The sequence below is a fragment of the Ahaetulla prasina genome, chromosome 2, assembly GCF_028640845.1.
Source record: "Ahaetulla prasina isolate Xishuangbanna chromosome 2, ASM2864084v1, whole genome shotgun sequence".
Taxonomy (NCBI): Eukaryota; Metazoa; Chordata; class Lepidosauria; order Squamata; family Colubridae; genus Ahaetulla; species Ahaetulla prasina.
In genome coordinates, this window is record NC_080540.1 from 64439555 (window position 1) to 64464052 (window position 24498).

Below are 24498 nucleotides of genomic sequence, written 5' to 3' on the forward strand. Positions count from 1 at the left end.
AACAATGCATAATTGCAAGTAATCAGAATTGGTTTGTCAGGAACACATTTTGCTTGAATAGCTTTATCTCATTTTTTGATCAGGAAATTTTCTTAATAGACTTTAGAAATGTTGTAACTGCAATATATCTTGATTGCAGCAAAACATTTGACAAAGTACCTCCTGAAACCGTACATACCAAACTAATCCAGTGTGGGATGGATGGCACCACAATTAAGTGAATAAAGAGGCAGAAAAGTGTATTAAAGTGATCTCATCAAATTAGAAATTTGATTTCAAATAAAGGTGCAGTCCTGGATCTTTTTAATCTTCACTATTTTTATTAAGTACCTAGAGGAAAAAAGTGAAGGCATGCCCATTCAACCTGCAGGCAATACAAAACTGAGTGGGACAGTTAATACCCTAAAAAATAGAAATTGGAATAAAAATGAAGTACACAGTTGAGGAATGAGTTAAAAATAAAATAATGAAATTTAACAGAACATTCCAATGTTCTGCACCCTATACAAGTAGATCTTCTTCTATTGCTATAGTTAACTAAGTAATCAAACAAATTTATATGGCCACCCAACTCACATATATTGACACTAGGAGTAGGTGGTTTACAACATTAAAAAAATATCCAAATCATAAAACCCATAAAATCCCACCCACTCACAGTGATAAATAAATCATACCAAACACATAGCCCTGGGGGGAGGGGGCAGGCCTGCACACAGAACCCTGTCTTAAAGGCCTTTTGGAAAAATAACAAAGTGGGAACCAATCTTCTTTCTTAATAGGGAGAGAGCTACCACTGGAAAGGCCCTTTTTTGGTTCCACCAGATGTATTTCCCTACTGTATGGGACCTGCAACATACCCTGCCTCCCCCCTTCCTCTGGTACGTCACTAGATCTAACTGGAGTTCTTCAAATACCCTGGCTCCAAGTCATGTAACCAAACATGATAACCAGCACAATTCTTGCAAAAGTGTTGATGCCTGAACAAATCTTGGCTTCCACAAAACTATGCAGGCTGATGTATTTTGAACCAACTGAAGCTTCTGGATACTATTCAAGTATAGCCCCACGTAGAGCATATTACAATAGTCCAAATGAGAGGTAAACCAAGACATAGATGACTGTGGCAAGGTGTTGGTCCAGATAGGGGTGTAACTGGCCCACCTCTCACAGTTATGTAAAAGCTGTCATGGTCACACCTTGAATAGAAGTTGTAAGTCCAGGAGAATCCTCAAATTACACATTAGGTCTATCTGGGGCAGGGCAACCTCATTCACAATCAAAGATGGCAATTCTCCAAGGACCAAGGAGCTCTGAACTCAAAGCCACTTCATCTCATCCAGGTTGTTTTAGTCTATTGCTCTCCTTCTAAACTTCAAAGTCTCCAGACACAAGAAAAGGTGGTTGCAGTATCACTTAATTCAAAACAGGCAGTGGTAACCAACTGACTATCATCTGCACACTGATGATATCTCACCCCGTGATGCTGGATGATCTTACACAGCAGTTTGAGGAGCAGAAAAAGTACTGACCCTTGAGTGATCCTGCAAAACAGGAGCCCATGTCAGTCCTTTCCCCCCACCCCAATCAACACCAACCGAAAACAGCCTGAGGAAGGAAGTTAACCAGGAGAACACAATGCCTCCCCCCACCACCACCCAGAGCCATACATGTTGTTATGCACTTAAAAAATGTATGATAATTATGGAAAATATGGACATCTGATTTGTAGGGATCCCCCTCCCCCGGTTAGATTTGGCAGAATTAGTTTTATTACATTAGCCATATAGCACAGCAGTCCCCAACCATTTTGGCAATTTTTCCATGGACCGGGAGAGGGATCTGTGGAAAGACAATTTTTCCATGGGCTGGGAGAAGGATGGTTTCAGTTTTGCTTGCTCACCTTCTTAAAAGTTCAAGATTTGCAAAAGATATTTGCAAAATCTACTGCCTGAACAATTTATGATCCATTCCTACATCAATTGAAGCAAAATGATCTTTCACATGGTCTCGGGCCATAAACATCAATATTTCCAGTAATTGTGAATCACTGGATTTCAAATATTAACATAATAATTAATGCAATTTGTTTGTGTCACTGTCAATACAATTTTATTTTTATTTTGAGGTCTTCTGCATTCCAACCTCAAATGGAAGGATGTGTGTTTGTCCTTTGAAATACAAGAATAATTAGATTAAACATACTAACAAAGTCCAGATTCTTCCACTCTATTGCTTTGATTTTTAAAGGCAAACATATTGCTGCTTCATCTTAAGTGCTTTCATGAAAGAGTATTTTCTTACATTTCATGAGGCGCTTCCATTTCCATGTGTAAATGGTGCGCGTAAAACATTTAAGTAGAGAGAAAAAGATAATGATTGGGGGGGGAGCATTTCATATGTTGTACTATTATGTTTACTTTGGCCATCTAATGAAAAGGAAGGACTCACTGGAGAAGAGCCTAATGATGGGAATGATTGAGGGCAAAAGAAGAAGGGGACAACAGAGAACAAGGTGGCTGGATGGAGTCACTGAAGCAGTCGGTGTGAGTTTAAATGGACTCCAGAGGATGGTAGAGGGCAGGAAGGCCTGGAGGAATGTTGTCCATGAGGTTGTGATGGATCGGACATGACTTTTGCAACTAACAACAACAACTATTATATTCCTTTTCTCTATGTGTGGGTGTATACACACATGTGTATTAATGTAGAATCACCTAAATAGTCACATCACACACACACACACACATTTAAATAAGAAAATCACATTTAAATAATAATAAAACTTTTCAGATTCGTAGGACTCCAGGGCAAGTTCTTTGTTCCCTTCCTTGCTCCATTCTTGAAGAACTTCCTCCCTCTCTTCTGAAGCCAGGATTCAATGGGGAGGAAGAGAGATCTTGAATTTGGAGAATTTTCCTCAAAATGGAGTAAAGATTTAGCACTAAGGTTCTAAAATCCTGGTAGTACCTTCTCTGTACTCAAAAATTATTGTCCCATGTACTCATCCTTGCCTTTGGTACCTGTCCTTATCCTGGGGACATCTTCCCTAATTGCTCACTTCTCTCTCCCCACTGAGAATGGTGGAATGTCAGGACTTGCCCTCCCTTTCTTGAGAAACTGAAAGCCGGGATGGATCAAAGGGGAGCATGTCTTGGCATTCACACACAGTCCCAAATCTGAAAGGAGCCTTACCCTTTAAGGGATATTGTCCATTTTTAGTGGGCAAAATATGATTGGTCTTCAGATGTGTCTACGTCCAAAAAAATCTTTGATGTGTCTATGCCTACAAAAAACCGTTTGGGCTTGTCCATAGCAGGAAAGCAACAATAGAGGGATAGGGATAGTGGAGCAAAGGTAACAGATGTGTCTATTCTCTAGTAGCAGACTATGGGATCCAGTGCTGGGGTTTATTGTATGGATTTTGTCTATTGTGTTTTTGGCTATTTTAATATGAAGCGTGAGCTTTGTGCTACTGCTAAAACTTACGAATTGACTAAGTGACAGGAATTTTCTGTAACTTATGAACCTTCCTGGTTTCTTAATTCTTCTAATTAATCTTTACTTTTGAAACTAATTCTTGCTTATTTTTAATGTTTTCAATAACATGTTCCATTCTCTACATTTCTTTACATTTTTATACTTTTTTTAAAACAGAATTTAGGTTTCCTTTAAGGAAGCTATTTCTTGTCTGATTTGGGTCTTCTTAAAACCTAATTGTAGACAGAAAGTCCCTTACTTCCCTCACTAGTTTAGGATCTATTTGTAATCATTTATCCTGAGAAAAGTCACTTTCACTGTTTATGGATTCCTTCTCTGTTTCCTTCTTTTTCCTCCCTCCCAAATCAAGGTCTAAATTTCATCCATGACTTTAAAATTATTTTTTTAGTCTGAAATAGATTTTAGGTACTTTCTCCTTGTCTTTGTTACTCATCAAAAATCTATTAGACCTTAAAAATTGTTCACAGTCTGAAAATGTTTGTTGTGCATGTCTGGACTCAAGTACATTTAAGATTCTTCCTCCATAGTTGTCACTCAGCAAGAATCCTTGGCTTATATTTCCACCTCCTGGTCAGTTTCTAGTTTTTACCATTTCCATAGTAATTATTATGTTGTGGGCTGCGGTAAGCAAGAAGAGGCAGCATAGATACAATAGCATTTATTGACTCAACTGGAACTCTGTAACAATAGGCAAATTCCTGTAATTCATACGCTGGGCCCATAGGGCCTCAACCAATCATAATACTTGAAAAAGCCCGCCCAAATATGAATGTTCTAAGTTTTCCTCCAAAACAGTTGAAGTTAACAATGAGGGTCGTCTAAAGGTTAGTTTCACTTTAGCAGGGCTGAACAAACTATATGTATTCAATACATAACAGTAATCTATTTAGCTTTCTGGGTGTACATAATGCTTGTACATATGACAATCATTCAAGTGTTACATAATCACAGGAGGCAATGGTGAGAAAATGTTCTATTGCAAAACCCAAAGCAGCATCATTAGAACCTGAGACTTAGGGGCGCCTCTAGAATGTCTACAGAATTTCCCAAGCAAACAACAGTGGTATTGCAGAATAATTTGTAGGAGCTCTCCTTGTAAAATTCCTCTGCTCCTATCTGTCTGAAATGTATCCTCTTGAAAGGAAAAGAAAAACCCATATCAAGAAATATTTTACATTTCTATTTTAAAAAAGAAACAAATCTGTAGACATTCCCCTGTTTTTTATAAGATTAAAAGATTAAAAAGCCAACACCAGAAATTCTGCACCTATGTTTCTGACATTTGGCAGGTTTTAAATCTTAAAAATTCTTCAGTGCTAGCAAACATTAGCCAATTCTATTCAAAATAATAATACAAAGAAAACTGAATGTGAAAGGCAAAACACTGGATTCCTGAAACTCATTTTGGATTCGGCCCCAAGTTTGATTAGGCAGCTTATAAATCTGTCCAAGTTAAATTAGCCTACATTCTGAATTGCTTAATCAAACTTCAGATCTGACCTTGTGATGAAAACGTTTTGTAATCAGTAACCTAAGAACCCATAAGCAAGATTTCAAGTACACCCTTGAAGTACTCCAGAATATGCACTAGAGAAGAGCTATTCCATGTGTAAACAAGTTGTGTCAATTTGCCAGGACTATGTTCTTTTACAGCAACGTGTCATTGGTCATTTGTTATTCTCCAACTAATTTCTGGAATATGTAAGAACCAGACAAAAAAGCCAGAATGGAAATACATTAGAAATAGGAACATTAAAAAATATTTTGAAATAGTACATGTAGTAAAAAAAAATAGTTTTTATAGCTATGAAAAATTCTGCGGAAGCACCCAGAAAAATGTAATTAATTCAAACCTTTCTCATCATTCTTAAAAACTGACATCTTAGCATTGGGTAAAGTTTAGAGCTATCAGAATGGCTTCCGAGTTAATGCCCATAGTTCGTAAGAACCGGCAATTCTGATTATACAGGTAGTCCTCAGATTATGATCATTCATTTGACAGCTGTTCAAAATTATGACAGTGCTGAAAAAATAAACCTACAACCTATACCCAAAGATATGGCAATGCCAGTACCCCTGCGGTCACATGATCAATATTCAGGTGCTTGGCAACCTTCCTGCACTTACAACTGGAGGGTGATTTCAACTCCCCCATTTGACTTACATTCATAATTGGAACTGGGATTGCCATCATAAATCAGTGCAAGCTTAAAGCAGGATTCTGGGGCTGCTTGCTGCCCCATAGGGCAGGGTGCAAGGCAAAGGGTAGAGTTAGGATTATAGGTGGGTGGAGGCAGGGGTGGGCTGCTGGGATTCGCAAGGGTTCGAGAGAACTTCTAGCTAAGATTCTTTGCAGTTCAGAGAATCCCCAATCCCACTTCTAGCTGGCCCTGCCAACCCCTCCCAGGAGTCCCCACATGGTCCCGTTTTGGATGCAGGTAAGTACAGGGTGCACACGGGGAGGGCAAAAAACAGGCCTACTGGAAGTTCAGGAAGGGCAGAAACAGGCCTCCAGAGGGAGCTGGAGCCTGGAGAGGGCAAAAATGACCCCCTGCCATGGTGCAAGAGGCCAACTAGGCCACGCCTACCATGGCCATGTGCATCCAGCAACCGAGCAGAGAACCCCTTGCTAAAATTTTTGAAGCTCACCCCTGGGTGGAGGGTTGGAGACAGTTTTTTATTTTACTGTGGCTCAGGGCTGAGTAAAACTAAATCCAGAATGGCTTGGTTTGGAATGGGTACTTATTAATAAGCGTTGAGTCTTGGTTAAGAACCATAACAGTGAGTGCCAGGATTGCTGTTGTAAATAAGTGCAGTCACGTGATGTTTTGCTTTACAATGGCAATCACAATCACAATTGTGGTCATAAGTTGAGTGCCACCTGCATAAAATGGGCTGGCCTCTGAATGAATCCAACATTGTTGTGTTGATCCAAGGAATGTTCAGAGGGGAAGTCAGTATTCTTAAATAATAAATTACTCATTCAGTGTTGCAGGTCTGCATCTATACAGGTTGCAGTCAAGGGTGAAACTAGAAGGCATAATGAAGTGCTCCACAACATATTTTACCTTGAAAGTTCAAAGGTTTTCATGTACAACCAAGAGATATAAATAAGTGGTACTTCAAAAAGGAAAAAATAGCATACACCAATCACTGTATTATAGCATTTTTTTTTCTTCTGAACTTCATTTGATTCCATTTAACTTCTTAGTTAACTTTAATAAAATCTCTAATGTTTCTCCCAGTGCAGTTTCATGACAAGATCAAGACTATAAATTTTCCATTCTTTATGTAATTCAACACCTTAAAGAATGAAAAAAAACAACTAAATGAAGCAAAGAATGATGAATGGTGTGCCTAGATTTTTCAAAGCAAAATTGTGTTAGGATAAAAGGACAGCATTCTGTGCTCAAAGAAAAGAGAACGATAACTTCTGGAAACTTTAAATGAACAGTTATTGCCCAAGTCATGTTCTTAAAACATTTGAGAAAGGGAAAAAAAATATTTTCAAGCAGAGCAAAATAATTTTCTTAACGTGAGCTCTCTTTCATTAAGATGTGTAATAGATACAGTAGTCTCCCTGGTTTTACAGGATCAGCAGAAAATACCTCACAATAGGAATAAGTTAACACATCTTGAAGCCTGCTGTTTCCACAAATCATGTAAAACAATACCTTTGCAGGCTGTTATAGAGGAATACTTATGACTGAGAGACATGGCAGAAGAGGAATCAATTGTGCTAATTCATACCCACAAATTCCACAAACAAATACATTTATTTATTTACTCGAAATAAATATTCTATATTCTAACACCCATTTAAAGAAAGAAAACTGGTGTCTGCTTTTGTACTACAAAAAAATTGCTTATATATTTTATGAACTATTTCTAAAATCAATCAATCTATCTATCTATCTATCTATCTATCTATCTATCTATCTATCTATCTATCTATCTATCTATCTATCTATCTATCTCTCACTACACATGAAATAACTGGTAATTCTAAGATTAGAAATCTGCCCCAAATTCATGAAAATGTTCTGAATGGTAATTGATATCATTATGTTCTGGTATCATTTAAACATAATTAAAGAAATAGCAATTGTTACTTTTTAATAATAATAATAATAACAACAACAACAACAATAATAATAATAATAATAATAATAATAATAATAATAATTTAATTTAATTTTTATACCGCCCTTCTCCCGAAGGACTCAGGGCGGTGAACAGGCAGATAAAACAATACAATACATCAATAAAAACACTATTTAAAAAACTTATTCCAAAAGCCTAAATTTAAAATACAATACAAAATATAAAATAAACCCCAATAAAATCCATGTTTAAAAACCCTATTAAGCCAGTCCTGCTTGGAAGAATAGATATGTTTTAAGCTCACGGCGAAAGGTCCAGAGGTCAGAAAGTTGTCGAAGTCCTGGGGGAAGCTCATTACAGAGGGTAGGTGCCCCCACAGAGAAGGCTCTCCCCCTGGGGGGTCGCCAGCCTACACTGTTTGGCTGACGGCACCCTGAGGAGGCCCTCTCTATGGGAGCGTACCGGCCGGTGGGAGGCATGTGGTAACAGAAGGCGGTCCCGAAGATATCCCGGTCCTATGCCATGGAGCGCTTTAAAGGTGGTAACCAACACCTTGAAGTGCACTTGGAAAACCACAGGCAGCCAGTGTAGCCTGCGCAGGATCGGTGTTATATGGGAGCCACGAGTGGCTCCCTCTATCACCCGCGCGGCTGCATTCTGAACTAACTGAAGTCTCCGGGTGCACCTCAAGGGGAGCCCCATGTAGAGAGCATTACAGTAGTCCAGGCGAGAAGTGACGAGGGCGTGAGTGACCGTGCATAAGGCATCCCGGTCTAGAAAGGGGCGCAACTGCCGGACCAGGCGGACCTGGTAAAAAGCCCTCCTGGAGACGGTCGCCAAGTGATCTTCAAAAGACAACCGTCCATCCAGGAGAACCCCCAGATTGCGCACCCTCTCCATTGGGGCCAATGATTCGCCTCCAACAGTCAGCCGCGGTTGCAGCTGACTGTACCGGGATGCCGGCATCCACAGCCACTCAGTCTTGGAGGGGTTGAGCTTGAGCCTGTTTCTCCCCATCCAGACCCGTACGGCCTCCACACACCGAGACAACACTTCAACAGCTACATTGGGGTGGTCAGGGGTGGAAATGTACAGCTGGGTGTCATCCGCGTACAGTTGATAACTCACCCCAAAACCACTGATGACCTCGCCCAGCGGCTTCATGTAGATGTTGAACAGGAGAGGCGAGAGAACTGACCCCTGTGGCACCCCACAAAGGAGGCGCCTCGAGGTCGACCTCTGCCCCCCTGCCAACACCGTCTGCGATCGGTCGGAGAGATAGGATGAGAACCACCGAAACACGGTGCCTCCCACACCCAATCCCCCCAACCGCCGCAGCAGGATACCATGGTCGATGGTATCAAAAGCCGCTGAGAGATCAAGGAGAACCAGGGCAGAGGAATAACCCCTATCCCGGGCCCTCCAGAGGTCATCCACCAATGCGACCAAAGCTGTCTCCGTGCTGTACCCAGGTCGGAAACCGGACTGGAACGGGTCTAGATAGACAGATTCATCCAGGTACTGGGGTAACTGGTGTGCCACCACACTCTCAACAACCTTCGCCACAAAGCGAAGGTTGGAGACTGGACGATAGTTACTCAAAACAGCTGGGTCCAGGGAAGGCTTCTTGAGGAGGGGTCTCACCACCGCCTCTTTCAAGGCGGTGGGAACAACACCCTCCCTCAGAGAAGCATTAACAATCCCCTGGAGCCAGCCTCGTAACCTCCCGGGTGGCCAGCACCAACCAGGAGGGACACGGGTCCAATAAACATGTGGTGGCATTCAGCCGCCCCAGCAACCTGTCCATGTCCTCGGGAGCCACAGGGTCAAACTCCTCCCAGATGGTCTCAACAAGACTAGCCTCCGTCACCTCGCCCGAAACTACCCAGTTTTGGTCCAGACCGTCCCGAAGCTGAGCGATTTTGTCAAACAGATACCTGCTGAAATCCTCAGCACAACCGTGTAAGGGGTCATTGCAGCCCTCCTGGTTAAGGAGGGAGCGAGTCACCCTAAACAGGGCGGCTGGGCGGTTCTCTGCTGACGCAATGAGGGTAGAGACATAGGCCCGCTTGGCCTCCCTCAATGCCACTAGATAGGTCTGAGTAAAAGACCTAACTAGTGTTCGGTCAGCTTCAGAACGGCTGGACCTCCACGCGCTCTCTAGGCGTCTTCTCTGGCGTTTCATCTCCCTCAGCTCCTCAGAAAACCAAGGAGCTGATTGAGACCTATGCCGGGTCAGAAGCTGCAAAGGCACGACACGGTCCAAAGCGCCCACCGCGGCTGTTCCCAGGCCGCAACAAGCTCCTCGGCCGAGTCATAATTTTAAAAAGTAATTGCTATTTCTTTAATTATGTTTAAATGATACCAGAATATTTATGTCATATGTAGAAAGAAAAAGCCACCGAGAGACTGGCAATCCATACAGAGTGACTGACATAACCATAAAGATAGCTAAAGTGAAAATAAATTTGAACAGACTAACAAAGCTGAAATATTATGGGAGGTTTTTTAGATGTTCTGTTGACCAGTATACAAAATTGAATCATAAAGTTTCTTTGATCATTTATAACCAAACAAGTTTGACTTAATTCTTCCTTTCTAATAGGGAACTATCTCTGAATCAGGAGAAATCCGACAGATATATAAAAGGAAGAGAGTTCTAGATTTCTGAAAACAACTTTATCCAAATCAGCTGAAAATAATTGAATGTAAGTGGTTCAGCTGTCCTCCTAAGTAGTGATTATTGTTCTGAAGTAGTGAACTTCTAATAAACTTTCGGATATGTAGCTGAGGATGCTTTTTGGATCTAGTTCTGTTACAAGATGAGCAGTGAAAGATAGTTTTAGTTGTATAGTGACTGTTCCCGAACAAAGGCAACTATTTAACAATTTATGTTCTGAAAATTTCCCATCTGGATGACTGCCATGCCATGTCAAGGTATATGTGTGTTCTGACCCAGTTCCCCAAACATGGCTAACCCTCTGATGAGAATTCAAAGATTCCTGTATTAGGAATGCTGGTAGCCCTGGCAAAAAGTTTCTCTCACAGGCTAACTAGTCCGTCCGTCCGGAAGATGAATAGTTGTGTGCCACATCTATTCATCTCCGTCCCCTGCCTTTTGCCCCAGAGCTAGGGTGGGGCCTCACTAGCAGCGGTAGCTCTTCCTTCCCCAGGATTGGCCTATGGCTTTCCACTGTTCTCTTCTTCTCTGCCTTCTGCGCAGTTGCGCGTCAAGCACTGGACCCAGCTTTTCCTCTTCTTCATCAACCACCTTCAGACCTATTGACTCTACATCTGAGGGCTACCTCTGCCTCTGTCTCTCTCTCTGGCAGCTCCATTCCCTCTTCCCTCTCGGAGCTCCCAGGTTGCCCTGATGCTGACCCTGACTCCCACGCCTCCTCCTCCTCCTCTGCTTCGGCTGCTGGAGGGGCCGGCGGCTGACAGGCCACAACAATATGGTTCTGTCTTTAAATATCCCATTGAGTCCACAATATGGTTGCTAGATGTCTGTTTTAATCACATTGTATATTTCTTGTCATCTGCACTACCAGTTTTTCCATTTCCAAAGGATTTTATTTGAAATGCAGTTTTTAACCTACAGAGCCATAAAGGACTTGAAGGCAGGTTAGATGAAGTAATGCCTCCTTGCGTATTTATCAGCCTGTATTTTAAACTCAAGGACGTAATCTCCAAGTGCCCTTGCAACAAACAAGTAAAGTAAAGGGATGGCCACAGAAATGCTGACCATTTTAATTATGAATCTGTCTGCAGTAGATTGTCCCCAGTTGAGTTAATCTGAGGTATAAAAGATTCTAGAATAGATACCATTACAAATATTTGAGGACAGTCTAAAAACTGAGTGTCACCACCAAAAAAAAAAGGGGGGGGAATCATTTTAGTAGGATTGTGGAAACTGTTCAAAGGCAAAGGGACTGAATTGCTGCTTTGAATCAAACCTTTACATCAAAGAGCCGAATCAGTTGAATGCATTAAATCAAATCAGGTGGCTTGGAACCAATTTCATGATTTAATGGACTTTTGCACATGTACACATGTATTTTTCTTACCATTAATTCAAATCAAATACTGTAGACTTGGCTCTTCAAATTGAATCAACCCTTTGAATCAATTCACTAATCAAAATCAGATCCTGGGTGATTTGCACATTGTCAGTTTTCAGGATTTTCATAGCTTTATAGTTAACTTTGCTGCAGGTTTTATATTTGATTTTATCATCCAGTCTTTCTATTTTGCCTTGCTTTCCTCTGAGAAGCACTAATATTTCATCATTGCAATATATGTTTGTGATACGTATGCAACTACAAAAAGTTTAATATAGCAAATTTAAATATATTCTTCAGAATGAATATACAGGAATTAAAGGTCAGAAAATATAAGTGATTTAAACCATCATTCTCTTTAATTGTAAGCCTGATAATTTTGGTGACTATGGCATATTACTATATGACTATAGTAATAGGGAAAAAAATACTGCTTCTTGCAATAATGACTGCTTATATGCAAAATGAACCACAGCATGGTTGGCTGGGGAATTCTGGGAGCTGAAGTCCGCTTAAAGTTGCCAAGATTGAGAAACACTGCTATATAGGTTCAAACAAAATGCAGCACATATTCAGCCACCATATGGGAAAATGTGCACTTGTGTTGACTCACTCATTCATAAAGAAAGCATCAACCTGTGCAGTGAACTTCTTCAAAATGCCAGATGGATTTGAAAGCTTCTCATCAAGCTCCACTTCGTTGGGCAAAAATCTGAATGTTATATTTGTAGGATTAAAAACGAAGAAAATGCCTTCTTATCCAACCAACCATTTCCACTCAGGGTTTTGTCTCATGTTCATCGCAGCTACCCAACAGTTAATTTTCCTTGATTATAGATCTGATGGTGACAATGTAGCGCAATCAAATCTTTCTTTCTGAGGACTGTAACTCTTGATCCTGTTCACCTTGCCCACACTAAGTGTGCAATTCAATGGTATTGGATTAGTTCCAGCAGGTTTTTTTTTAGTGTTCGAAAATATTTGTCAGAATCTTGCATTAAATGGCTCTACTGTCAGACATATATCAGTATGGACATTTTTGAGATGGTAAAAGCCATGGAAGTTCAATGCAGTTCTAACTAGTATGTATAGAAATATATTCTTAATTAAGAAATGTATTTCTGCTAATGCACAGAGGAAATATTAGTGCTTTGAAAAATGTGCATATATTAATACTAACAAATCATTTTGTTTGTTTAGTTAATGCAGATAAGGAAGCCTCTGACCCTTCAAATATTATTCCATTAAATCTTCTAGCAACCCTGATAAGAGCTGTGGGGAGCTGAAATTCATTAGTATCTGGAGGATCACAAATTACCTGATCTTGAATGTAGCATGAGGAAGAGTGGCAGCTAGCTTAAGAATGATTAGAATCATTATATTTTAAGCCCAAAGAATGTGCTGAAAATTAAAAATGACTGCTGTAAAATAAAAAAATAATAATATGGAAAATAATTGACAAAAATTCTTTAGAAGTGTAAAGACTGTAGCAAGTCCACGAAAAGAAACCTGACTGGTGAGGCAAATGTATTAAACCCTTAACATTTTGTGATATTGGAAAAAAGCCCATGCTTCTGTAATTTATTTCATTTTTCATCCTGTCCTTTATTTTCTTCTTACCAAAAGTGAGGAATATCCCTGCCTACAAATTGTACTCAGTGATGTGGAGATCATTTTGCAAAATGAAGGCATACTTATATTTTCCTAATATTTTGCAAAGAGATCATATGTATGCTTAAAACTTATTTCAGATTTTCTAGTGGTGATCCTGGCATTTAGCTGGATCATTAAAGAACTGAACATAAGAGATTCAAGTAGGAAATAGCTGTATCTCTTTGCTTTTAGAATTCTAAGCCACAATTTCTGAACCTGTGATAGTATCCTTAAAAACTATAAAACATTTATGCAAATATTTTAACGGACAATATTGCATCTATCATAGGTAAAGGTAAAGGTTCCCCTCACACATATGTGCTATTCATTGCCGACTCTAGGGGACAGTGCTCATCTCCTTTTCAAAACCGAAGAGCCAGCGCTGTCCAAGATGTCTCTGTGGTCATGTGGCCAGCATGACTCAATGCCAAAGGCGCACGGAACACCGTTACCTTCCACCAAAGGTGGTCCCTATTTTTTCTATTTGCATTTTTACGTGCTTTTGAAACTGCTAGGTTGGCAGAAGCTAGGACAAGTCACGGGAGCTCACCCTGTTAAACAGCAGCACTAGGGATTCGAACCACTGAACTGCCGACCTTTCGATCGACAAGCTCAATGTCCTAGCCCCTGAGCCACTGCGTCTCCTATCTATCATATGTAGTAAGTCTTACTACATATCTATCATATGTAGTAAGATTTAATACCAGAAGAACTTCAGGAACATCATCCCTCAAGTCTACCACCACAGCTATTTCAAAATTATGATCATGAAAGACATCTTATTTGAAACATGAAAGAGAATATTTAGCAAACTTTTGCTTTGTCACTATTCAGTTTCATAGCAAATGACTGTGAGTAGGCTAGTTTAAAATGCAATTATAATTTTCAAGAGACTGCGATTTTTTAAAGAAAAGAATAATATGCTGAATAATTCTCAATAACATAGGGGTTTTTTTCATTAAAATTTGCTCAGCCAAGGCTATTTCCTCTGTAAAAAAGTAGAAATTTTCTTTTTCATACAGTGACAAGAATAGTCAGAAACTATTTGTAAGAAAAATAGCTAGTAAAAAAAATATTAAACATTATTAAATACAATTCCCATCAAATTAAGGCTCTCCCCTAATTATAGATACTTTAAGGAATAATAATACCCAGATAAAACCATTCTTGCTTTTGTCTAGCTTAAATATGAAAGATGTTATTGCTAAATCTATACATCCAGACACTGTGTGTGTTTTATTGTCCACATTCATGGAAAGGAGATAGCAAGAGCAGGAGAGAAGAATGGGTGGGGTGAGAGGCTGTAGTTCAAAATAGAGAAAAAAGAAATCACATAGACCGAAAGGCCTTCAGACTCCTCCAATTGAAATCAGATCCTTCAAGAATAAGTTTAAAAATAGAGATTCCTGTATTACCATATTAGTGGAGATCCTTGGAAGCTAAAAATGGTGTCCCTAATTATATGATGGCATTCCACTTTGAGGCATTTATTGTTATACTTTTATCTCAATTACATTTGTAAATTATACATGAAATTGCAATGGGCACCAAGTGATATGTTGTAGCAGCCGCCATTATTATTTGTGAGATCATGAAATGCTATGAGATAGCTCTGGAACAGACCATATCAAAGCAGAAGCTGTACACTAATAATACCAGCACATTGCATGGAAACTTTTCTGCACAACATGTATGTTAGATGCACTCAGAGGCTTTTGAGAAGACAATACAATGGGGACCAGTGAAAGGATATAGCTGTGTATATAGTTCATTTGTTTCTCTAGTATAAATACCTTTGAATGACTTCTCTGTAATGATTAAGGCTACCAGTCCGTAGAGATTCTGTAGAGATTCTCAGTCATCCAGGTCATGGTTGTCTCAAAGATTAAGGCTACCCATTTTTTTTCTAAGTCAAAACAAAATGCATCCTTTCTTTGCACAAAGCAGTAGTCCACCCTGTCTCCATTTGGTTTAAATTACTCTCATGTTGTGTCTCAATTGTAACTCAGTGGGTGATATGCCTATACATAGAGTCCTGCTCTAATTTAAACAATGTCATGCTCTCCAGTTCATTAGTGGTGACATTGTTAAGCATTTCACTGATCAACATTGTAAAGTAATTTCATGATGTAGAAGCGTGAGGAGTTGGTGATTTCTTCAAATAGTGACTGAAAATAGTTTACCTTTTGAGCCTGAGGAAGCTGGGGAAGGAGGGAACAAGAACAGAATAGAAGAGGCCATCATTATATAATGAATATAATATATTTAAGCCACTTTAGCTGCTTAATTAAAAGAAAACACCAAAGTAATAATGAGAAAAGGAGCTAGCATGAGAAATATTTCTACGTTAGTTCAATGCATGACAGTGGGATTACAGGAAGTCAAGATGACCTTTCTCTGTGGCATACCAGTCATGCTGTTTGTGAAAATGCTTTCATGCTATAAGGAAGAACTTTCCCCAAAGAATGGGGAAATGTACATTCACACAAACAATCCGGCACAGATCCCCTGAAGCCAGCCTTTTATAAAATCGTTAGGAAAATTCATTCTGATCAATGTATCCTTTAATTTGCTTAGGTATAATGGTCTGTGATGTTTAAACACAAGTATGTGCTGCATAGGTGTGACACAAGAATGGTTTTGTCAGTGGAAGCTGTGGAAGCTTAGCATCCTATTATATCTGACTGTTCTGTTGAAACTCCTGAATCCCTTTGAAACATTTGACTTTGGCTAGATCATTTTGTTAGAATATATACATAACTGAAAAATGGATTCCTCCAGGCATTTTCATTGTATCAGGAACTCTAAAAAAATCTAAAAATGGAACATTAAGACTACATACTATTACCTAAAAAAGTCATATTTCATAATACCTATGAAAAATAGCATTTCTCTATCTTCAACAGAGTTGACTACATAATATCCTGTTCCCTGCTCCCAGCTTCTGTTTTCCTTAGAATTCAGTTCCCAACCATGAAATAGCTGCTATATCATGGATAGAATAAGAAGAAATTTACAATATTGTACAGTACAATTTTATGGTGATCAATTACCAGTTGCTAGAAATATACAGTACATTTACCCAAAGGAAAAAAAAAAGAAACTATTAGACTTCTACACTGCATTGTAGTTATGATTTTTTGAAAAATTCACTACAATCTGTTATAGAGTAATAGCAGTATGTCTGGAGATTCTCAGTCATCCAGGTCATGGTTGTCCCAAAGGTGCTTTTTCAAGAGGCAACTGGACTTTCTGGTTTTTCTTTGAAGATGTTTTGCTTCTCATTGATTGGATGAGAAGTGAAACTACTTCAATGAAAAAACAGAAAGTCCAATGGCCTCTTAAAAAGCACCTTTGGGACAGTAATAGCAGTAGCAGTAGTAGTAGCAGTAACAATAATAATAATGAATTTATTATAACCTCATTTTAGAACAGTAGTAGAATATGTGATATATTGTACGAAGCATAAAGGAACCACTGTCTCTTTTAAAAAAGCCCATCCTCAGATATTTGGACTAACCACTTTTTTCTAAGCTTTCAAAGAGCTGTGAAAATTATTCAAGGATGAGTAAAGACCATCCTATTCCTAAATTATGGCACATCAGATTGAGCATTATTAGCCATTATATAACTAGTTTTAATTGTTAAATTTGTTGTAAGCTACTCAATATAGCAGAGTCCGGAATATAAAGCAAAGTAAATAAAATAAAATGAAAACTGGAGGTCTTTCTAAAGTTACAACATTAATCTGAACCAAAAGCCATACAAGGCTAAGTCTACAACTTCACCTTGGCCTGAGACCGAGATAGTCTGACAGTCTAAAATTTCTTTGCAATTTTAAAAGACAACAAAATAAGAACAGCCATTTGAAAGCTAGTATAAGGAAATATATTTGCTCTTCCCTTGAAAGAGTCTGCACATTCAGCTTCAGAGTCCCCAAGGCAGACAATAATGTGGATGGTCACATCATAAAAGGGCAGGACTGCACTTGTTTGATATCTGCCTATGTTGGACTACATCAGAGGTCTTCAAACTTGGCAGCTTTAAGGCTTGTGGACTTCAACTCCCAGAATTCTGGGAGTTGAAGTCCACAAGTCTTAAAGCTGCCAAGTTTGGGGACCCCTGGACTAATATACAAAAATGCTTCTCCTTGGATACTTTATGGATATACGACAATAGTACAGTTTGGAATCTAAGCTGGTGGATACAGTACCTTTCTTAATCCTGGACTAAAAAGCCATAATAGAAAATAATCAGTTTTCTTAGTGGAGGATATCAAGGGAAAAACTTTTGAGTGCTGACCAACTTTAAAGCTCAGCTAGCCGCCTGCTGTAAGACTCAATCAATCAGATATCTTTTCTATTTCACAGGATTTAAGTCCCTCTGCACAATATGGGGCAGCATATTTCCGTCCTGATTTCCTTCCCAATGATACTAGTAACAAAATTAAACAAGATTTAAGCCATCAATTTTTTAAAAAAAATATTTTAGTAATGTTAGATGAGTCCTGACAAAGACCGAAGGCAATTTAGTTCCCATTTAGATGTGCAGCAGGAAAGACTCAAGATTTTAATTGAAAAGGTATTCTGGAATATTCAACTTCCAAATCTGGCCACAAAGTCCCCCCTTGGGGTTTGAAAAAAGCAATTTCAGCTTTTGTACATATTTTAGCTGTGATTTATATCCAATGCTTGAAGGAAAAGGGAAGAAATATATATGTTAGTACAATTTGCTCCTGTTTGCTAAACATCCATTAAGGGTGCCTATTTCAGCACATATCAGAATGGAAATTAATTGAATTTGACCAGTTTTTCATTTGAGAACATGAATTTCTCTGCCGTTATTTTGCACTTCAGCTCCTAGAATTCACAAGCAACACAGACATTCTGGAGGCTCTATAAATTGTAACAAAAATTTAGTCTTTAAATACTTGGATGCAAAAAAAGAAAACACGTAAAGGTTTTGTCAGCCCTTAGAGATAATCTAGGTCAGGAAACAGAGTCATAAGTTTGATTTTGGAGCTATGGTGATGACAGTTAGCATTTCTTATCCTTGGCCACTTGAAGATGCATGGATTTCAGTTCTAGGAACACTGGAAGTTGAGATCCATGGGTCTTAAAGCATATCATCCATCTATCTATCTATCTATCTATCTATCTATCTATCTATCTATCTATCTATCTATCTATCTATCTATCTATCATCTGTCTGTCTGTCTGTCTAATTTCATATTTCTTAACTGTCCATCTTTCTCAGAGAGGGACCCTGGGCAATGTACAATATAACCTATTACATTACATTATTATGTAACCTAATATAAGCTATTAGTATATCTTCTTCAAGTTCATCTCTATGACTCCCTATAGCTTTCGATATCACCAGAGATTCATCAGGATTTATTGTCTTCCTCTTTATTACCGCTACCTACTAGTATTACTAATACTTTGTTTCTGTCCAAAGATCACTAACCAGATTTTAAAAAGGGATATGCACATCTCCCTATATGCCTTTCTTAGAAATGAAATATATTTTATTGAATTGAGTGGGCTTTTATAAATTTTGCTTTAAAATTAAGGGTTATTTACAACAGAAGTAATTACAGTAAATAAAGACCTAAAACAATAGGAATAGGAATAGCAGTTAAGTACTTATTTACTGCTCCATAATGCTTTATAGCACCTTCTGAGTGCCTTACAGTGCCAGCATATTGCCCCCAACAATTTGGTTCATTTTATCAACCTTAGAAAGATGGAGGACTGAGTCCACCTTGAGTCCTATCAGGATCAAACTCCAGGCTGTAGACAGTTAGGCCTGCAATACTGCATTCCAACCACTGCACCATCAGGGCTCATATAATTCATTATTTAGTCTTGAATCTGTCATATCAAATGTCATCATAATGACTATATGTACAATTGGTGATATCACCCAAATGTTTTTATATCCTGTTATAGTGCTGATTAATTCATCAGCTGTCCCCATGGCTCTGCTTGGCAGGATATAAGTAGCTGCAAATTAAATAATCAAAGCTGTAAATGACCCATTTCCTCTTTCCTTTCTATGTAATGAAAATTACTTTTCATATTTTTACAGAGGCCAAATTATTTTAAGTCATCTATTTCTCTTGTCTGCATCATTTTTAATTCAGATTTTATTATTTTATGTAAAGGATAGTCTGCAGTTCAAATTAACACAATGTCACCCAGGTCATATCTCCATCTGTTACAATCATTGTTTTTAAATAATTTCTTTGATAATTATCATTATTAAGCTACATAAATATTCACCAAAAGTGATTTATAAGGCTGAAGCTGAAGAATATCTTGGAAGTTACATAGATTTCAATGAGATATGTGGAGAGCTGTATTTAGGATAAGCCCCACCTCTCTCTCCCAAATAATTGCAAGATAAACACTTATGGAAAACTGTGAATAGCTGTGAATACTATACTGGAGATTAAGTACTGGAGAATTAAAATGAACTCAGAGACATTATCATAGAAAGTTCTTTTTCTTGACTGGATATTTCACACGGCTTTACCTATACAAGGTTCTGGTTCTATACTTTACCTACCTTAATCAGTAGTTCATTTATTTCTGAAATTAAATTTACAGGCTGGCCGTAAAAGAAAAACATTTCATCAAATTTATTTTTGCTAATGTATAGTTGCATATTTAGAATAATTATATTTTATCAAAATGGAAAACACTGAAGACCAACTTCAAAGTTTTGTGTCTTCTTTTTTAATTTTTTAATTGGATTTGGTTAAGTATCTTAGGCTTTTATGTATATGCTTCCAATGGCTGCCTAAAACAGCTCTGAAGATCTTATGCTGAGGAAATATATGGAAGATTGACTGGGAGACCAATTAGACTAACAAAAATTCTAATGGAAATTACACTTAAATATAACATGAATGATAGGAAAGGCAATATATTAGGCAAGCTTATAAACTTGGCTTTTTTTGGTCTAGTCTTTTTTAAAAAAATGAGTAATTTAATTCTTTGTTATATTTTTCCATTTATAGATTAATTATTTCTGGAGTTATACAACATTGTAAAATGACAGAAGCATTTTTAGTGTAATAAATACCTTACTTCAAACCTTATTTCTATTTTTAAAAAAATATTTATTATTCCGAACTATTGGAAGCCCTTAGAAGATAAAAAGGGAATAATCGTATTACAGATATGTATAATACGTTTGCTTATACACCATTCTCATAAAGCACAGTCATAAAGCACATTCATATTCATGGATAGGACCTATCAATCATTCTCTATTAAGAAATCATTTAACAAATCTAATAAGTATGCCATGGTTTTCAGTCAAAAACCAGAAAGTTGTCCATTTATTTTCAACACTGAGTTGGCTTTTCTCCAACTTACAACTTTCTAAATAAATTGGAATTCAGCTTTTTTATTTACTGATGTTCATTTTTGTATATATTGCTTCTTGTAACAAAGAATTTTGGAGTAGTAAAGAGAATGGTAAAATACATTCCAAAAGAAGAGAATAATTTAGCTCAAGGTTGAATTGTGGAATGCTTGATGCTCTAAGTTTGGCTGTTAGCTAGCAGACGCCTTGTTACCTGGCAGGTAATATCATCAGTGATAGCAGTAAGAAGATACAAAAAACTTTAACACTTTGCTGTCATTTTGTGATTATCCAGAGTTTTGCAGAGGAGATAATGGTATACCTAATTTTCAGTTACAGCTACAATGCTGATTCCTTAAATATGATGCTCTTTTATCTATAAACTAAAGGAACATTTAAAGGGGAGGCCCTAAGTTCCTAAGGACTGTTATATTAATAGAAGGTCATAACTTACCACACTGTCTGAGAATCAAGATAAGTGATTCAATTAAGAACCCAGGCTATTGCATAACCAGTGAAAATCACTATCATTAAATTTAATGTGGCAGTTTGTTGTTTGTCCCAAAGAACTTGTTTGGCACAGAATTATACCGAAAACCAGCATAGCTTTATAAATCTTGGGAAAGGCTTCAGGGCATTCTTCCATGCCCAACTTTATAGCAAAGATAATAATTACTTTCAGAGGAATTCTGCAGTCTCCTGAGATTCATATCTTGCCATTATCCAGAAGCAGCACATGAGGAGTGCCACACACCCAAATGTTTGCCATTCACATTTTTCCACTTTATTTTCTATGACAACCCACATATTTAACTTGTAGTGTACCATGACAACCAATGTTTTCCAGAAAAATAGATCTCAACTGTCAACATGTTTGACCTTATGATCCAAGTATGTTGTAGTTATGCAGGAAAAATTGTTATTATGGACACATATACTGCTTAGCAAGGCTATACTTAGCAATAAAGGGGAATATTTGTAGCTCAGGGTTGAAATGAGGTGCTTTCTGAGTTTGGTTGTTTTCTTGCAGACATTTTATTCATGCTAGCACTGATGATGTTACCTGGTTTAGGTAATGAAATATCTGCAATAAAATAACCAATCTCAGAGACTACCAAGGACCCTTTAAACTTTTGTATCAGGGGTGAAATGCTACCAGTTCAGGGTGGTTCACCCAAACTGGTAGTGAAAAAATGCTTTAAAAAGTAAAAAAAAACCAAAAAACAGTTCCAATGATCACGCAGCACAGCTGATCCTCTGAACTTTTAAAAAACTTTTTAAAGCATTTTTTTACTACCGGTTCGGGCAATAGATAGTAAAAAAATGCTTTAAAAAGTAGAAAAAAGGTTCCGACAATCAGCTGTGCCAATCAGCTGTGCCATGCGCTCCTTGGAACTTTTTTTTTTTTTTTACTTTTTAAAGCATTTTTTACTACCTATTGCCTGAATCAGTATTTTTGTGTAAAGTGTGATAACTGTTTTTCCCAGTCACTTGACCACCAAGCCATGCCCACCCAGTCACATGACCACCAAGCCACACATACCAAGCCATCCCACAGAACCAGTAGGAAAAACATTTCAATTTCACCACTGTATTTTACCTACTTTAATTATCAATGATTAGAAGCATCAGAACTAAATATTTAAACAGGTTCCTGTAACATTTAACATTCTAGAAGTATTGAAAACTCAGCTGTTATTCCCAACAACATAAGTATCAGTTACTAATTGAGTAAACAGAATTATTTTCAAACCACAATATTGCTTCTACCCTTCAAATTTAACTAAACTGTTAATCTGAAGTGTATTTCTTTCATATAAAAATTTATCTGTCTGTTTCCTAAGCATATTTACCAAGGTAAACAACACCTCTGAAAATTTCAAAATTTTCTGTTGATTGAATGATTGACTGTTCATCACTAAACTTATATAGTTTAATAAACTTTTACAGGTAACCCTGGGTGGTGAACAAAAATTAAAGTAATTTCTTTTTTGTTTTTCAATGTAGTTGCCTTTGCAAATGGAAGTTTCAATCTGGGCCCCTCTTAAAGGAATCCAGCAGAATTCTGGTCTCTAGCCACAGTCATCCCTATCTTCAAAAAAGGAGATCCAAGCCTTGTTGAAAATTACAGACCAATCTCTCTATGTTGTGTCTCATGCAAAGTAATGGAATCCATCATTAACCAATCCATTACACTCCATCTTGAAACAAACAACCTTCTATCTAATAAACAATTTGGTTTCGGGGAAAAATTGTCTTGTAACCTACAACTACTCCACTGCAAAAATATATGGACTACCAACCTTGATCAAGGAAAAGCAATAGATGCAATCTACATAGACTTCTGCAAAGCTTTTGATTCAGTAGTACATGATAAACTACTCCTTAAACTAAAATCCTATGGCATTTCGGGACCTCTTCACAATTGGATAAATGCCTTCCTGTCAAACAGACAACAAGTGGTCAAAATTGGCAACGCTATATCAAATCCTGTTCCTGTCAAAAGTGGCATTCCCCAAGGTAGTGTTCTTGGACCAACGCTCTTCATACTATACATAAATGATCTGTGTGACTCAATCTCAAGTTATTGTGTTCTCTTTGCTGACGATGTCAAACTATTTAATACCACTAATAATACTTCTACCCTTCAAGAAGACCTCGACTTAATTTCTGATTGGTCTAAAACTTGGCAACTCCAAATCTCAACCAGCAAATGCTCAGTCTTACATATTGGAAAAAAGAACCCCAACATCAAGTACAAACTTGATGTACATTACCTAACTGACTACCCCCACCCTGTTAAAGATCTTGGAGTTCTCATATCAAATGCCAAAGCCCACTGCAACTACATAGCAAAAAAGGCCCTAAGAGTTGTAAACCTAATTTTACGCAGCTTCTTTTCAAAAAACTCTACACTACTAACTAGAGCATACAAAACATTTGCCAGACCTATTCTTGAATACAGCTCATCCGTCTGGAACCCATACCACATCTCTGACATAAACACAATAGAACGAGTCCAGAAATATTTTACTAGAAGAGTTCTTCACTCCTCCGAAAACAACAAAATACCTTATACCAACAGACTTGAAATCCTGGGATTAGAAAACTTACAACTCCGTCGACTTCGACATGACCTGTGTTTAACACACAAAATCATCTATTGCAATATCCTTCCTATAAAAGACTACTTCAGCTTCAATCGCAATATTACAAGAGCAAAAAATAGATTCAAGCTAAATGTCAATCGCTTCAAACTTGATTGCAGAAAATATGACTTCTGTAACAGAGTTGTTAATGCTTGGAACTCATTACCTGACTCCATAGTCTCTACTCAAAATCCCAAAATCTTCAACCAAAAGCTGTCTACTATTGACCTCACCCCATTCCTGAGAGGACTATAAGGGGCGTGCATAAGAGCACAAATGTGCCTACCATTCCTGTCCTATTGTTCCCTTCATTATATCCAATTAATATAGTTGATGCATAATTTTAATTTATATATATCTATATCTATATATATATATATATATATATATATATATATATATATTCTTCAAGATATGCTGTTTTATCTATGACATTTGTTTGTGTATACTGTTGTGACAAAATAAAATAATAATAATAAAAAAAGAATTCAAGCCACTTCTGCCTTGTTTGCTGCAATTAGATCCTCCCTCCCTCCTCCTCCTCCTCCCTAGGAAGACTTCCATCCTGATGGCAAATTTACACAGGCAGAAATATACCCAAGGTGCAATTGCCCTTCTCTCATCTGATCCTCCTCCTACCTCCTTCTAGCAGG

At 37.8% G+C, this 24498-nt stretch overlaps 1 protein-coding gene across 1 annotated transcript in view; it reads right to left on the reverse strand.

Annotated features, from left to right (window-relative positions):
- The window catches only part of CACNA2D3 (calcium voltage-gated channel auxiliary subunit alpha2delta 3), a 688395-nt gene that overhangs the window by 151256 nt on the left and 512641 nt on the right, over positions 1-24498 (reverse strand). Inside the window, exon 14 of the mRNA XM_058170578.1 lies at positions 15503-15520. Within this exon, the coding sequence (XP_058026561.1) occupies positions 15503-15520 (18 nt within the window). The remainder of the gene's footprint in view (positions 1-15502; positions 15521-24498) is intronic.